At 41.7% G+C, this 15,326-nt stretch overlaps 1 protein-coding gene across 1 annotated transcript; it reads left to right on the top strand.

Annotated features, from left to right (window-relative positions):
• Positions 1-3,769: 3,769 nt before the first annotated feature.
• Positions 3,770-14,636, top strand: LOC108600792 (homeobox protein caupolican). Its single transcript, XM_017988567.2, has 5 exons — positions 3,770-4,085; positions 10,195-10,758; positions 11,032-11,150; positions 12,241-12,566; positions 13,403-14,636. Exons 1-5 carry the CDS (start codon positions 4,038-4,040, stop codon positions 14,425-14,427), a joined length of 2,082 nt encoding a protein of 693 aa, XP_017844056.1. The 5' UTR covers positions 3,770-4,037; the 3' UTR covers positions 14,428-14,636.
• The last annotated feature ends 690 nt before the right edge of the window (positions 14,637-15,326 follow it).

Genomic DNA, 15,326 nt, shown 5'->3' on the forward strand with positions numbered 1-15,326 from the left:
CTAATAGTCAATGTTAATTCGAAAATTGAACCAAAAATAAATGTAATAATTAAATTTATATGTATATATGCAAGTTTCTTTGTGTCATGTTATTTATTTACATAATTGTTGGACACTTTTTCCTTAATTGGCGAGAGAAATTCCATTTTGTATTTATAACGTGTAATAAACAGAACATAATACGTTTTTATCATCTGATTTTAATTTTTACTTACAATGGGGAGACAAAATGTGAACTGAAGAGGGAGTCATGAGCTCAGCAAAGAGCAAATCCTCACATTGTTGAGTATATTTAGTTTTGTGTAGTGCTTGCTAAACAGATATGACTTAAAAATTTTCTGTATGTATAACTTAGATGGCTTATCATTGAAAGCCGTACGATATTATATACGGATATAGCTCAAACGAAGAGAGACAATGGGGTGATTTAATTTTTGTTTAATTGCTCTAAGACTCGTGCCAATGAAAAGTGATTTCCCCGACCTCGTTTTGCGTCCCATTAGCATTAGCCATACCACACTCGTGAAGGCGTGACAATAAGCGCAGCTAGCTAACTTGGCAGGAAGAGTTGTTTAAGTGTGCTGCTTTCGTGGGTCACTTATCACGTGCCGGGCTGGGCACTAGCCACAATACCTACAGGTATGCTTCAATACAAACTTGCTTGCTCGAATGTTTGAAGTCCCAATTGTAAATTAGAAATCAGCGTCTGTCGACTGACGACTGGGGCAATCAATCGTGACTGTTGTTGTTGAAATGCCGACAAAGAAGAGAACGCACGCGCAGGGAATTCAAGGGAAGGGCTCCCAATCTGACGGCGTAGTCAGACTGGGACCAGATACAGTTACAGTTACAGTGTCAGTGTCTGCTCAAGTTCCTGTCCCCACGCCATACCCAATATTAGGCGCGAAGCGAGCTCAAACTTGGCCAGAGTTGACGGCACTTGAAACACAAAGAACACCCATTTGTTGATTTGTTTTGAAAAGTGAGTAAATATGTTTCCATTTATGAATGTTTAGAAAATGTTGTGAGCGCTTTGCTTTGTTTGATGAGCAATCCCATTTCAAGTGGTCGATAAGATGTCAGGTGCTGATACGATATCAATGGAACTGATAAGGTGCATACAAAGCATATTATGGGCACTGATTGGTGACTCCCTTGTAGCCCCTTCGCACAACAGCTCCTCTGAGCTGAGTTTTTAGTACTCGACTCCGCAGTGTCTGCCATCGTCACCCACAGAGGGGATTGGGCATAGATATTATCATAAGCGAAAGAGTAAACAATTAAAATGGACGTGCGTAGGAGAGTAAGGACCTTAGCAATTTGTCGCACAATCTTTAGTGTTGCTTGTCTTCCCTTGAGTAAAGAGCGGCACATGCACAAATAAATTTATTTAAAACAATTGACATTGAGTCCATTCATTGCATGTTCCGGGGACTTCATCTTCTGCCTTTTGCGACGAAGATTTTATTTTATCACTTTCATAGATGCACTGATGCTCTGCCCAAATTGCAATTTAAGAAGCACAATTTGAAGAATAAACCGATTTATCTATCTCTATGCACACATACATTCGAATGGATGAGAGATATATGTGTGTACATACGGACAAGCCGTTTGTGTGCGTGAATATGTGTGCCACTCACATATCTACCGAAAAGCGACAATTTCATGTCCAATTGCTTTCCAGGTGACATGAAACAACACTTAAATAAGAAGCAGCAATGCCGTCAGAGGAAAATCTGAGTCAGGAGTCGGAGATGGGAGCAAGGGATGATGAGCGCCAGAAACTCCCATTTGAACAGCTGGTGCTTACTTTATGTTTATTCTCACGCCCACCTTCACTAGCGGTAGCATGTATGTACATGTGTGTGTGTGTGGTGAAGAATATTTTCTGGTAGCGTTCAAATCTGCATTTAAATTGTTTTCAATATAATCTGCATGTTATGTCCGGTGACAAGGAAGCAGTCCGAATTTAATTTGGTAATACAAAAATAGATACTTTAGTTTTTAATCTTCTACCAATATGCGTATGCATGATAAATTCAAGCAGGAATTCAACATTCTTCTTCACTTGTGTTTAAGCTCTGTAAAAGCTCCCATATGAACATAAAGCTATTGTTAATTTTAATTAAACTGTACGATTAAGTTGTGAGGCCGATGCCTCGACATGCAGAAAACCATCTGATTTTGGGTTACATGGCGCCATCAAGTGCCTGCGACTTATTATGATCACGAGAGTGCATCTAGTACTTGAGGAATTTGAATCTAGGAAACAACATGTGTCTCTGCGACAATACGCCCATGTCTAGGTGCGTACACACCCAAAATTCTGGAGCTCTCGTTTTACAAGGACTTCACTGAAACTGACGACCTGACGCTGCCCATTTTTCATAAATAAGAATACATCTATTTGGATGCAGACCTTAAAGTGGCCTCGTATTCGATTTCATTTCAAAATAAATTGTTTGTGTTTTTTTATTTTTAATATTGTAAACACATATAGAGTGTCAAATATCGAATCATCAAGGTCAGCTATTGAAATTGTCTAAGAAATTACACAAATAAAAAACAATTATTCAATTATTGAATTAAATACAATTTTTTAATTGTTAATAACACAAAGCATAATTTAACTAAGAGATTTTGAAATCAGTTTTTGATAATGTTATTGCTTTAGGTTCGAATAAAGTAAATGAATAAAAACCTAAAATAAAACATAATTATGTACTTACATACATATAATTCAAGACCTTTAACAACATCAATTGATGCTGTAATAATATTGTGTTTGAATGGTTACAGTTGTTAATAATACAAAACTGATTTTTATTGGGAACATGCTAATTTAGATTTTCAATTTAGAGAAGCCTTTCGATCGCACATCCGCCATAAAGTTATTTCCAGCATTGTAAGAGGGGAATCACTTGCACTGGAAATCGAGCTGCGTGCTGTGGTAAACATACTTCCAGTCGTAGGTGGGCGTTGACGACAGCAACGGTATCAGAGCGCAACATTTGCATCTCGCTTCTTCCAACGCAAAACAAGCCAGCGAATGAGACAGGCTGAGCGACTCGCTCTCTGGTTGGAACTGCCACTGAGCAGTACACAATTGCTTGCTCGCTCACCCATTCCATTTGGTTGACTTCTTCCTGCTCTTGCGCTCGATTCGGGCCTTGTTGTTCCGCAGCTAATGCCGACAGACCAGTTTGTGCTCGAACGCGAATAGGTGCGCATCTTTGTTGGGCCTGTGTCGAAATTTCAAGCGCGAGGCATTAGCGAGTTCTACTAACGCTGTTGAAAGGCCATTGGCAGGTTGGGGATTTCGCAGATCAGTTCTAAAATAACAGACGTGAACAAACAAAGAGTGTTTATGTACAAATTGTGTGGATATATTATAATATAAGCGTGTTTTATTTGAATTGATTTTAGCAAGAGGCTACTGCAAAGTAAACGATCTTCACATAACGATCTGTGAAGTATATCAACATTATTTGCAATTGTAGCAATGTCGGAATTAAAATAAACTTACATTGAGTGTATATGCATTACGTACGGATAGTTATTAGATAAACGCTTTGTTGTGTGGCCTTAAAGGGTAAAAGTCGGCAATAAAAAACGAATCGCAAAGTCACACAAAACAAACAAAACATTTTCCGACGACATTAACAGAACAGCTCGACATCGACAATTTGTTTTATCAATTTTCAACACAGCCAACAACACAAGAGCGTAACAACAATAAAGACAATAATAACAATAACAACAAGAACAAGAACAAGAGAAACAACAATTGCACAGCAGCCAACAAACCAACAACAGCGAAAGCGAACAACAAAAGCGCCCTGAGTGCTTAGTCGCGCTCGAATCGAGCACGCACGCCACCCGGCAGCCCCACCATCCAGCACCCAACCCCTTAGTCCGTCAGCATCCCGTAGCATCAGAATCAACATCCTCGCAGGGCGCGGACGCCCCACGGTGAGCTCTCACATTCGTGACCTGCCTTTAGCACATCGGCGGCGACAAAGGCGAAAGTGACGATGGCTGCATATGCGCAGTTTGGATATGGATACCCGTCGGCAAATCAGGTAAGCCAACCCTTCAAATAAAGCTCATGAAATGAAACGCACATGCCTTAAGAAGAAATCTCCCAAATGTCAAGTGCTTAATTAGCTTACACACTCATTGACTCTGCCCTCCCCACCCAATTGTCGAGAACGCTTTGAGTTAGCCAGCACGATATTAAAGAGTCCTCGGTATCTTTAGTTGGGATTGTAATTCGTTGATTTCAGTGTGAGGAGCGACTCCAGCGAATGGGGGCATTGAGTTTAACAGCATTATTTGAAATAAACATAAATTTAAATAATGCTGAGTCGCCGTCGCATGAATATTCAAGAGCTGTGGACAGCTCTTTGGCTCGGACACATGCAAATAATAGCCGCCCGAAGCAAATGTTGCACAATTTAGGACATGTTGCAGGCCTCTTGTGCTATTGTGGCTGTAGCTGTACGTGCTCGCCACCGAGCTACTCTAAGCTGCGGTGCAACAACATTAGGGCTCTGCTCATAATTACCGAGTTAATAGGCAGACTGCGACAGCGACAGCGACAGCGATGGTGATGGTGATGACGGAGAACGGGGGACGGGACGGGGAGCGGGCCTCTGGAAGGCGCACAAGCGGCATGTGAATGAAGCTCTGTAATAGTTATTTAAATTATTTCGCTAAAGGCTCCCATTGCCTCTCGCAGTGGCTGTGGCTGTGGTAAATGTATTTTCCACTGATGATTTCAAGAACATGTCCGTGTGTGTCCGTCCTAGTCCTTATCCCAGTGCTATTGACCAATACCCGTTGTCTGGTCAAATAAATTTATGCCCATCCGAATAGGAATGGAGACTGTCATTTATTATAATATGCAAGCTTGGTAAATTACAATAATTAAAATAATGAACGCCCAGATTATCGACTATAATTATGGCTGCAGATGTGCAAAGTGCGCCCTTCTAACGCACATGCCATGAACAACAATTTTAAAACATATACATACATACATACATGCATGTGTATTTGTGTGTAGGTGCACATCTGCGTGTGTGAATAGCTATTGCTGTAAATTGTAAATTGTCAATTGGGAATGTTATGTGTTGTGTTGTGTTGTGTGTAGTTGTCTCTTGTTATGTTGCGGTTGTCGATGCTTCTACTGCTGCCATTGTGGATTTCGTTGTTGGTGTCCTGAAAGCGACAGGAGCATGTTTATTTGAACCCAATTCTTATTAAAGGAGTGTAACATTTCGAAATGCAACATCGGACAGATATTAAAATATGGACTGGTTACAATATCATTGAAGATTTGCACTTTGAGCTTATGTTCTATAAATTATCTTAAGGCACTTTTCTTCCAATTTTCTGGATTGCTTGATAAACTCAATGAATAATTTCTATTTAGAAATCTTTTTCTTTTTGTTACAATTGTAACCGATTGATTCATATTAACATAATCACTTAAAAACCCCAGGACGGGCTAATCTTTGAACGTAGTTATAAGAATTCTTTAAAAATTCAGAGATAACAGCACAAAGCAGGGACCGAAGTAAATCAGGAATGAATTAAACAACAAATTGAATCGAGGAACAACTTGTATTTAATTTTTATGTACAAAGTTGCTATAAACTTTTATTTTATAATAATTTTAAACGGTATTATTAAAATAAAAAATTGAAAAGCGTGCTTTTATATATATTATTATTTTATCCCAATTTAAAAGGCTGAGCTTTAGGCCGATCGCAAAGGAGTTTGTAGTTTAGTCGCATTAGATATGTTTCTATCCTACGTTACTCACAGATCCCATATATTTATTCTTGATCAGGCTGACAACCTGAGGCAAAATAGGCATGTCTGTCTGTATAAACATTTTGTTTTCAGCAACCAGAATGGTCCTGTTTTAAATATTTATAAATTCAAGGGTGTCAATATGGCAATTACCAATAATAAAGTATAACATATTATCAAAAGGATAAACAAGAACAGCTCTGTGCACCGCTACCGTGATGTATGCAGCTATGATTATAAGCTTACATATTAGTACTGGGAATTTTCACAAAATTGTGCCGAAATAAACTTGGTTTATTTATTTTGCTTCACAAGCAATGCGATAAAATTAAATATTTTTCAAAAAATATTCTCAGTCCTGCGGCAACGCTGGTATACACATATATAGGCACATACGTATGCGAAATGACTCGTATGGACTCGTATTTGTATGGGTACATAAGTTCATTAATTTAATTTTAATTTCAACGCCACGTTGGAATCCAAAATATGACACGCCAAAATCGCTGACGAATTCAATATATAAATTTAATCAGAGGCAACAGCTTCCGTCCCAAGCAGAGGCATGGGATTGTCAACTTGCGACGAGCACTTCAGGCACTCCATTGCAAAATATCTCAAATTCCCAAGCTGTGCAGAGGATGAGGATGTAGAGGCATCACATCGAGCGGGCTTGTGTCCTATCTGATAGGCCACAAGGTCCGACCAGTGCTTGGACCTGGTCGAGAGGCATGCCAAATGATGCGAGAAAAAACTAATATTTTGCAGTGAGCATTCCATAATTGATTTATGAATTTTTAATGCAAGCTTTGGAAGCACCACAGCGACTCAAAACAAAGGAAGTTGGGTCCATGGCGGGAGCAGGGAATGGGAACGACATCAACTACTGAAACTGAAGTTAATTCAATAAAACGAACACAGCGACAGCAACAGCCACAACTACGGCCAAGACAGCGGCAATAGCAACAGGACCAAGGCAACTTATTCACATTAGCAAAAACTCGCGCCAGGGCTTGGGGTATGCGTATTCGTTTTCGTTTTCGTATTGCCTGCACGCATGGTCTGTGTGTGTGTGTCTGTGCGTTTGTGCGTGTAGCTACGTCCGCTGCACTCCTACGAATGAATGTGAGAATATGCCAAATGTCAAGACACCCTGCTCCTTCTCCTTCTGCAGGGTTCAGAACTCAGAGCTCAGGCTAAAACCTAAAACTAAAATGACGACAGCCGAACCACATTTTGGTTCTTTCTCAGCTCTAGCTCCAGTTGCAATCTGCAGAGCCTTTTATTTTCGCTTATTGTTTGCCAATACTGCTGCTGTTGTGCTGGCGGCGCCGTTGCAATGCTGTTGGCGTCAGCAGCAGCAGCAGCAAGAACAACAACAACAACAACCTAGTGCAGAGCAGCAGACTCTTTGTTTTAATTTTTTCAAGAAGGTTGTTCTTTCTGTTTTTTTTGTTATTGTTGTTGTTGTTGCAGTTGTAAGGAGTGCAACAACAAGAATAACCTATAAGCGCATCTCCAAGCAGTAGCAGAGACAGACAAAGCCGAAGCAACAGCAGCTCAACAATCGACAGCAACCACTGCACGCACACTCAACAGCAACAGCAACAACAAAATAAAGTTGACAGGCCATCCTCCTTTGCTGCTTTAAGCAATTGGCAATTGGAATCGATGGGGTGGAACCCGACCTGAATGGATCGAAGCCGTATGGCTCCAATCCATACGACAGGGGTGGACGATCACTCGTTTCGTGAGCTTTAACGTAAATCATAAAATTAATAACCATAAAGTGACGGCAATACGTTTTCTCAACATCTTGGGCAGAGCGGGTGGGCAGCGTCTCAGAGCATTGGTGCCAGTGGCTTTTAGCTTCTGATCTGCGTCTATGGTAGACATCAAAGGCACCTAACCAAGAGAGCAGCTATGCCCCTGCATGTTGGCATCCACGCTTGATGGAAAACGATATTCACTTGCTGTTCTTTCCGATTTACTTGCAAATTTTCTCCCCTGTCAATGCTTATTGCCTTTGGAAGCAAACAATATGTTATCCTATTTTATTCTTTGAACATGAGTCATGCTACAAATGGAGCAACAACTGCGGAGACCAATTTTACATTACTCATATAATATACCCAGTGCTTAAATTTTAATGCTGCACGCTTGCTTGTTCCAAGCTGCTTTCACGCTAGAATATCACAGATATATAATAGATGGGCCAGCACTGAACGCAGTCTTTAGCTAGTTTTTAAATACTTATTTTCTTTCACCTTTGTAAGAAAGATTAAATGAATTGTTGCAAAACCAAGAGAAAGCTGCTAATTTCTGGTTATTATCAGTTAACGCGTCATCATGCAGAGTGAATAGGTTCAGAAGCTAATAAAATGTGTGTATTCGGTTGATGGCGCTGCTGGGCAGGCCGTTAATATCCTTGGCTGATTACCCACATGCCAACACTTGAAAGCCAACATGAAATTCACACCGTTTATCGCAATATTAAACACATAAAACAGCCAACTATAAAGCAATATTTAATAGTTGCCAACACTTGCCAACATTTGCAACATTTCCGAGTTGCTGAAACTAGAGACTTTTAGCAAGAGCCAGGGCCAGAGCCGCAGCCACAGCCAAAGCCAAAGCCAAGGACTAGAGTCCTATCTTTGTCTACCTAATGATAAGACCAGGCAGAGTAAACATCGCTGCGCTTCCTGCAGTCCACAATGCATATTATACCTAGTCAAGTCTCTCTGCGTCGGAGTGGGTGAGTGAGAATCATTAAAAATAAACTGACTTGCGTGCCGATAATAAGCGCTGACTAGTGCATGCCTGTCGGTGTCGTTGTCGTCGCCGTCGTCGCTGCTGCTGCTGCTGATATGTATTTTTTATGGGCGGCCACAAAAACTGAAATTGATGTTCCAATCGCATATAAAAATAAAAATAAAAATAAGAACGAGCGCGCGCAACGTTTTGTACATTAGCTCAAGCGGGAGACGGTGTGGAGTCCACCAGCCCAGGGCCTTTACCATTGCCACTTGTTGTTGTTAATCTTATTTTCTTGTTGTAGCTTTTATTGTTCCACTGGACGATGTTGTTGGTGGTTTTTGTTACACTTAGTCGCTAGGTTGGCTGTTCTCCCTCTCATGCTTTCTACTGGTCAGCTGGTGACCATTGGCCATTCATTAGATTTCATTCATGAAAACGCCTTCATTATGCAATCATTTCAAGTTTGTCCTCGACTCGCTCCATGACCAGACGGCCACACGACTATACGAAATCGGTTTGCGATTAGCTACCCCTCAGGAGGTGTTTAAAGTCAGCGCTGTTCAGCGCTGAATTGCCACTATTATTATTAGGTAGACATACTATAGTTATTTGAATGGGGTAGTAGCTATGATTTTCAGTTCGCTACCGGTAGCAGGCAGATTATGATGTGTGAGTAATAAAATAAAGAGATTGCCTCCGGCTTTTGAGCTGATTCTTTTGAAAAATATAAGAAAAGTGTCTTTCGATTGCATTCTTGACAGGCAGAACAATTACTTTATTGTAAAGATTATCCGAATGTGTGCCTTAGCCAGAACGCAAACAGCCTTGAGTAGGCAAGGTAGAAAATAACAACATCAAATTAGTTTACCGCTCATTGTGATTTTCTGGAATTGGGGATATCGATGGGGATATCGATAGTAATGAATGTCGCTCGTACTGTCTGCCGATCTGTCTGTATTTTGAGTACCTTTTTGGACTTACACATAGACTTGACAAGCCACTTGCCTTTGCAGCCACTGCTAATGCTGGCTGGTTGGGTACCTCTTTTTCGAAAGCGATTCGTTGCGGTTATCGTTCAAGCGCATACCTGAGTCCGCATACGATTTCCTGCTCTTTTTGCTTACTGTGCCCATTCTCGATCGCGCTGTCGATCTCAATCCCTTTCCCTTTCCCGTGCTTCAGTTCAGTTGTACCCTCCTCAAATTGTGGCCCAGCCGAGGCAGAGTTCAGGCCCGAGCCCAAAACAAAGCCTGAGTCCGAGCAACGGAGCGGAGCAACGGAGCAGAGAAGACCGCAACAGTATCTGAAATCTGACTGTGATAAATTGAAAATTAATGAAGTGAAAATAGATGGAACGCATTGCAAAATGCGCCAGGCTAATAAAATATTTTGACATTTGAAGTTATCGTCTTAATCTGCTTTGTTGATTTCGGTCCAAGGGCCCGGGACGGCGTGTCGTCCATAGACCCCTGACCGAAATGAAACGTTCTCGTATCGTTGACCTTGAGCTCATCACCTGTTTTTTGAATTATTATACTGCAGCTTTTCGCTTTGCTGTATGGTATAATGCTTTAGTAAAATGTTTTGGCTTTTTGTTTTTACTCTTCTCAGGTACATGAGGGAACGTCGGCTGCGGCTTCGGCATCGGCATCGGCATCGGCTGGGGGTAGTCAGAGTGGTCTTGTTGGAACATCGGGTTCAGTGCCTTCGCCCTTATCTGGCACAAATGACGCTTCACTCAGCCCCTCGGCTGGCTCGACTACAACAGCAACAGGCATAACAGGCCCCGTTAGTCCAGGTGCAATTTCGCAATCATCCAACAATGCGGGCCCGACAGTCTCTGCCATATCACCAGCGGATGCAGATGCAGTAAGGAGCGATGTTATGACAGGCGCCGCAGAAACGGATGCCGAACGTGCCGGCATAGCTATTCAAAGCCGAATTGATAGTTCAATGCCGTGCTGTGAAAACGGACGCCTGATTATCACGGATCCCGTCTCGGGACACACTGTTTGCTCGTGTCAGTATGATTCGGGGCGCCTGTCGCTTGGTGGATATTCCCGGATATCGATACCGCCAGCTGGAGTGGGTGTGTATGGAGGACCTTACCCCTCCAATGAGCAAAATCCTTACCCGAGCATTGGTGTGGACAATTCGGCCTTCTATACGCCTCTGGTAAGTTCCGCTGTTCTAGTTATTCTGTTGCTAGTGCTAAACTTATTAATAATTTGATATGAGTAGTAGGCATAATTCCGTTTTAAGTATAAGCTAAGAGCAACCAAAATCGACTTGAACCGGTTTCCTGTTGCGATCACAGTTTGACGCAAATGATTCGCAAGACTAGATACAGTGAACAACTAGTTTGAGCTTATATATAGATGTTATCGGACTAGCATGTTTAAGTGCCCTGGCTTAAATGACTGACTATGTATGTTATTTAAATTGCAGAACAATCCATATGGCATTAAGGACACCAGCTCCACTTCCGATATAAGCGCGTGGGGTCCAGCTGGCCTGCAATCGACCAGCGGCTATTATTCCTATGATCCGACTTTGGCCGCTTATGGGTGAGTTTCCAATTCAGAGCGACAACAAATGCAAACAACAAACAAATGCGCCACTAAAAAAGTTAAGCGAGTTTAAAATGTTTTTATGGGACTGCTGCCAAAAGTTTCGTGCATCGTCTGCTGAGTTTTTTATTACCACAAAAGGTTTAAGTCGTCCAAGCGGCATGCGACATGCGGCAAGCGGCAAGGAGCAAGCAGGCATAGACCCAGCAAAAACTGTGTCAGAGAATGGCGACAATCTGTAAGGGGTTTCTACTCCCTTTCTTTCTCGTCTCCAGAGAAAAGACGGCGCGCTGCGGAGCTTTTAAAAATTTAACTAAACTCAATAAGTTTATAGCTGAAAGGGAAGAGCTTTTGATTGTCTCGCGAGCTAAGTTGAGAGAGGTTACAAATGTAGATATTAAAATTCTTAGGGCGTTTTGGTTGTGCGACACTTAAGTTATTGCGTGATCAAAATTATTTTCATAGAATAAAAGTGCAACTTAGTAAATTGCAAAATATTGCATAAATTTGTCTTTAAACTTGGACTTGACCCAATCTTAACTCGATTGCTACTTTGTGCAATATTGAATCTTCTTTAGCTTATTATATTAGCCTATGTACATGTAAAACCATTATTGATTAAAAGAAATTGTACATATACTCAGACAAGTCGAATTTCTTCTTTAGCTTATTATTTTAGCCTATGTAATAGTAAAACCATTATTGATTAAAAAAAAATTGTACATATGCTCAGACAAGTCGAATTTCAAATACATATAAAAAGCGGGACTAAATGAAAGTGGTCTAGGCGGGAGAATATTTTGCAACCAAATTAATATAGCCGATATCTAGATCGGATAAATAAAGAGCTGCCGCATAATCAAAAATGTTTAAATAAAAATTTTGAGTGTTACGGATAATCTGAACATTTTACTTGCGTGCTTTTTTCTGCTTTTATTTTCCTTATTAGCTGTTTCTTGATGTTCCACAGTTGTTATATTTTGACTCTTGTGATTATTGAAGCCGAAATGAATCGACTCATTGTAAATTGAAATAAGGAAAACTTGCACCCATATGTTACGACCACTAACGTTTTTGTGGATTTCAGTTATGGGTCTAACTATGATCTAGCTTCGCGACGAAAGAACGCCACACGAGAGTCAACGGCAACCTTAAAGGCGTGGCTGAATGAGCACAAGAAGAACCCATATCCGACCAAAGGCGAAAAAATTATGCTGGCCATTATAACAAAGATGACACTTACGCAGGTCTCAACGTGGTTCGCGAATGCTCGGCGTCGACTGAAAAAAGAAAACAAGATGACATGGGAACCAAAGAACAAAACGGAAGATGATGACGACGCATTAATGTCAGAAGACGAAAAGGAAAAAGAATCTGTTGAAGGTACAAAGCTACTAGACAGCGACACATTCGGTAAGTTGCCACCTAATTTGCTCGCTGTACCTCTTGGCATTCAAGTTGTAGTTGTTCGATGTTTCTAAGCTCAACACAACAGTTCTACCCCAACATAATACCATTTGTCTAAAGCGTTTTAAAGGTCCACATGTGTACATATGGACATGCATACTGTTAGCGAAGCGCCTGATCGTTGTTTCGGTCTGCCTTTTCCACCTCAATCGAGGTCCCAACAACAGATTTGTGGCAGTGGCCTTTTAAGTACAATTTATGTGGCGAAACGAATGTTATGCAAGCATTGTCTTCTCGGCCGCAGTCCTCAGTCCGTCCCTCCGCCTGTATGACTGTCCGTTATTTGTCTGACTGACTAGGAGACATCCTCCCCGGAAGTTGACAGCACATTGTCGGCAAAATGGCCTTGCGCCCGCACTTTCGTCTGCAGATACTTACATACTTACAAGCGGCCTTGGTCGAGTTGGTGATTTTCTCGCTCCAAATACTTATTTTCCGCCTTAAAAGCATACACATATAGTAGTAAACAGAGGGCAAGGAGAAAGGGACATGCAAGGGGAATTGTTGGCGGAAGTCAAAGCATTTTGTTTCTGAAAGCTTTCTGCACGGCATTGCGCGAGGGTCGCACGCATCAACGCCCACCAACAATTTCAAGGGTTTTTGCTTGCCTTTGCCGGCGACTGGCAAACGCCCAGTTGCCAGTTGCCAGTTGCCAGCTGTTAACGTCAAGTGGAAAGTGCCAAGTGCCAAGTTTTCAGTCTTCTAAGAACTTGTCTACTTCCGACTTTGAATTAAGCTAATTAAATTTATTTTTACGCCTATTTCAAAACTTTTAACTTCAGATACAAAAAATCATCGAATTAAGTCTGAGCTTGCAAAGACAGAAAGAGATCTGGATATTGAGGATAAGATCGACGCTGAGCCGCAGAATTTACTTGCCATGCGAGGTCTAACACCATATGGTACTCCCGGCTTCAGTCCACACCCGGCACACGCATACAGTCCCTATGCACACACGCATAACCAACAGAACAATCAGCACCAACATCACAATCCGCATCCGCACCCGCACCCGCACCCGCACCCGCATCCCCACTCGCAGCAACAGCAACATCATGCCCAACAGGAGCAGCAGCATCAACCTGCCACACCCGCATATTATAATCCTGGCTACGGTCAGAGTCATGCCCCAGGGGCTGAAAGTGGAAGCGATTATGGCCTTCAAAAAAACCAGCTGAGCAGAGACTGTGGCATACCAGTTCCGGCGTGCAAGCCGAAGATCTGGAGTGTGGCCGACACAGCCGCCTGCAAGACACCACCGCCATTGGCATATCTCGGCCAGAATTCGTTCTATCCACAAGTACAGCTGCCAGATCCGTTGGCTCATCTGAGTACGGAACAGCAGGCCTCGCAGTCAAGCAGCATGACTATGGGGCCTCAAGTCGAGCTCGGTTCGCCGCTGAGTATGATGAGCAACTACGCCGCCGCATCGCCATATTCGCGAATACCTACAGTGTACACCGAGGCCATGGGGATACATATCGGAGCAAGATCGACCAACCCCAAGAGCCCTATCAATATGCACCGAGACATGAGCCAGTCTTATCCTCATCAGCAGAGAGTGGGGTTTTCCGAGATCCAGCCGGACACCCCGCCGCAGACACCCCCAAATATGAAGGTGAACGGCCAGAGCAATCCCAGCACTACCAGTACCATCAGTACCAGCAGCACCTCTGCGCTACACTGCAGCCCCACCGGAGTACCAATGACTTCGATGGCTTCAATGCTCTACAACAGTCATCTGTACGCAAATATTAGTAATAGCAATAGCAATAGCTACATAACAAGCGGTCGATCTAATTCATAAGGACTTTGACGGATTTGGATGCCCTTCTACTATGTATCTATTTCCATGTAGATGCCGATACCAAATATTTTAAGGAAACAGGCCTAAGCGGACTAGTGCAAACATCGTTGACATTGCACGGATGTATCAGCGATAGCGATAATCACACTAATTATTATGCAATAAATGTATTTTAAGTACGGCAATAAAACTTTATTTCTTACTCTTTACATCCATGTATCGTAAATTATTGCGCGATATAACTTTAATTAGCGTGCCCATGCACACTTCTACATCTGAGCAACGATTTTCGCGCACACATGTGTACTTGGCATGCCGCTTGGGGAGTTGGAGAAGTATGCCAGACAGAAGAATAGTTTTTAATGCTATGGAGTAAGCATTTGAGGCACCTTTTACTTTAATGACATGAGCATCACAGCAAAAGGACCGGTTAAAGCGACACAACCGTTAGGCATGCTGAATCATGCATATGACTTCGGGCGCATATTTGGGTAGGTACAGATAATCAATAGAATAAAAACTTTAATATGCATTAGATATTGCTTATTGTATTTGATATTAATTTGAAATGCTTCAAGTTAGAGTCTATCATATTATTACAAAAATTGTGTGCTTTATATAACTTTTAAAAGTCCTTTCAAACACCTTACGCACCTGTCGTAAACGTAATGTACGATTTTACTAGAATTACCAGAGCTACGAAGAGATAAAAACAATGTACAGCTTACTTTTTTACACTCACAATGCAACATTTTAAGAAAATATGATGGAATAAACTGATAACTGATTTTCCAAATTCATCTTTAGGGCTGCGTGTTTTATTTAAATTCTATAGGCGGAATCTTTATATTGGAAATCTTTTATTGAATGTAAACGGGTGCAACCTAGAATTAAATAAA

Source organism: Drosophila busckii, unplaced genomic scaffold, assembly GCF_011750605.1.
Source record: "Drosophila busckii strain San Diego stock center, stock number 13000-0081.31 unplaced genomic scaffold, ASM1175060v1 chrUn_07, whole genome shotgun sequence".
NCBI lineage: Eukaryota > Metazoa > Arthropoda > Insecta > Diptera > Drosophilidae > Drosophila > Drosophila busckii.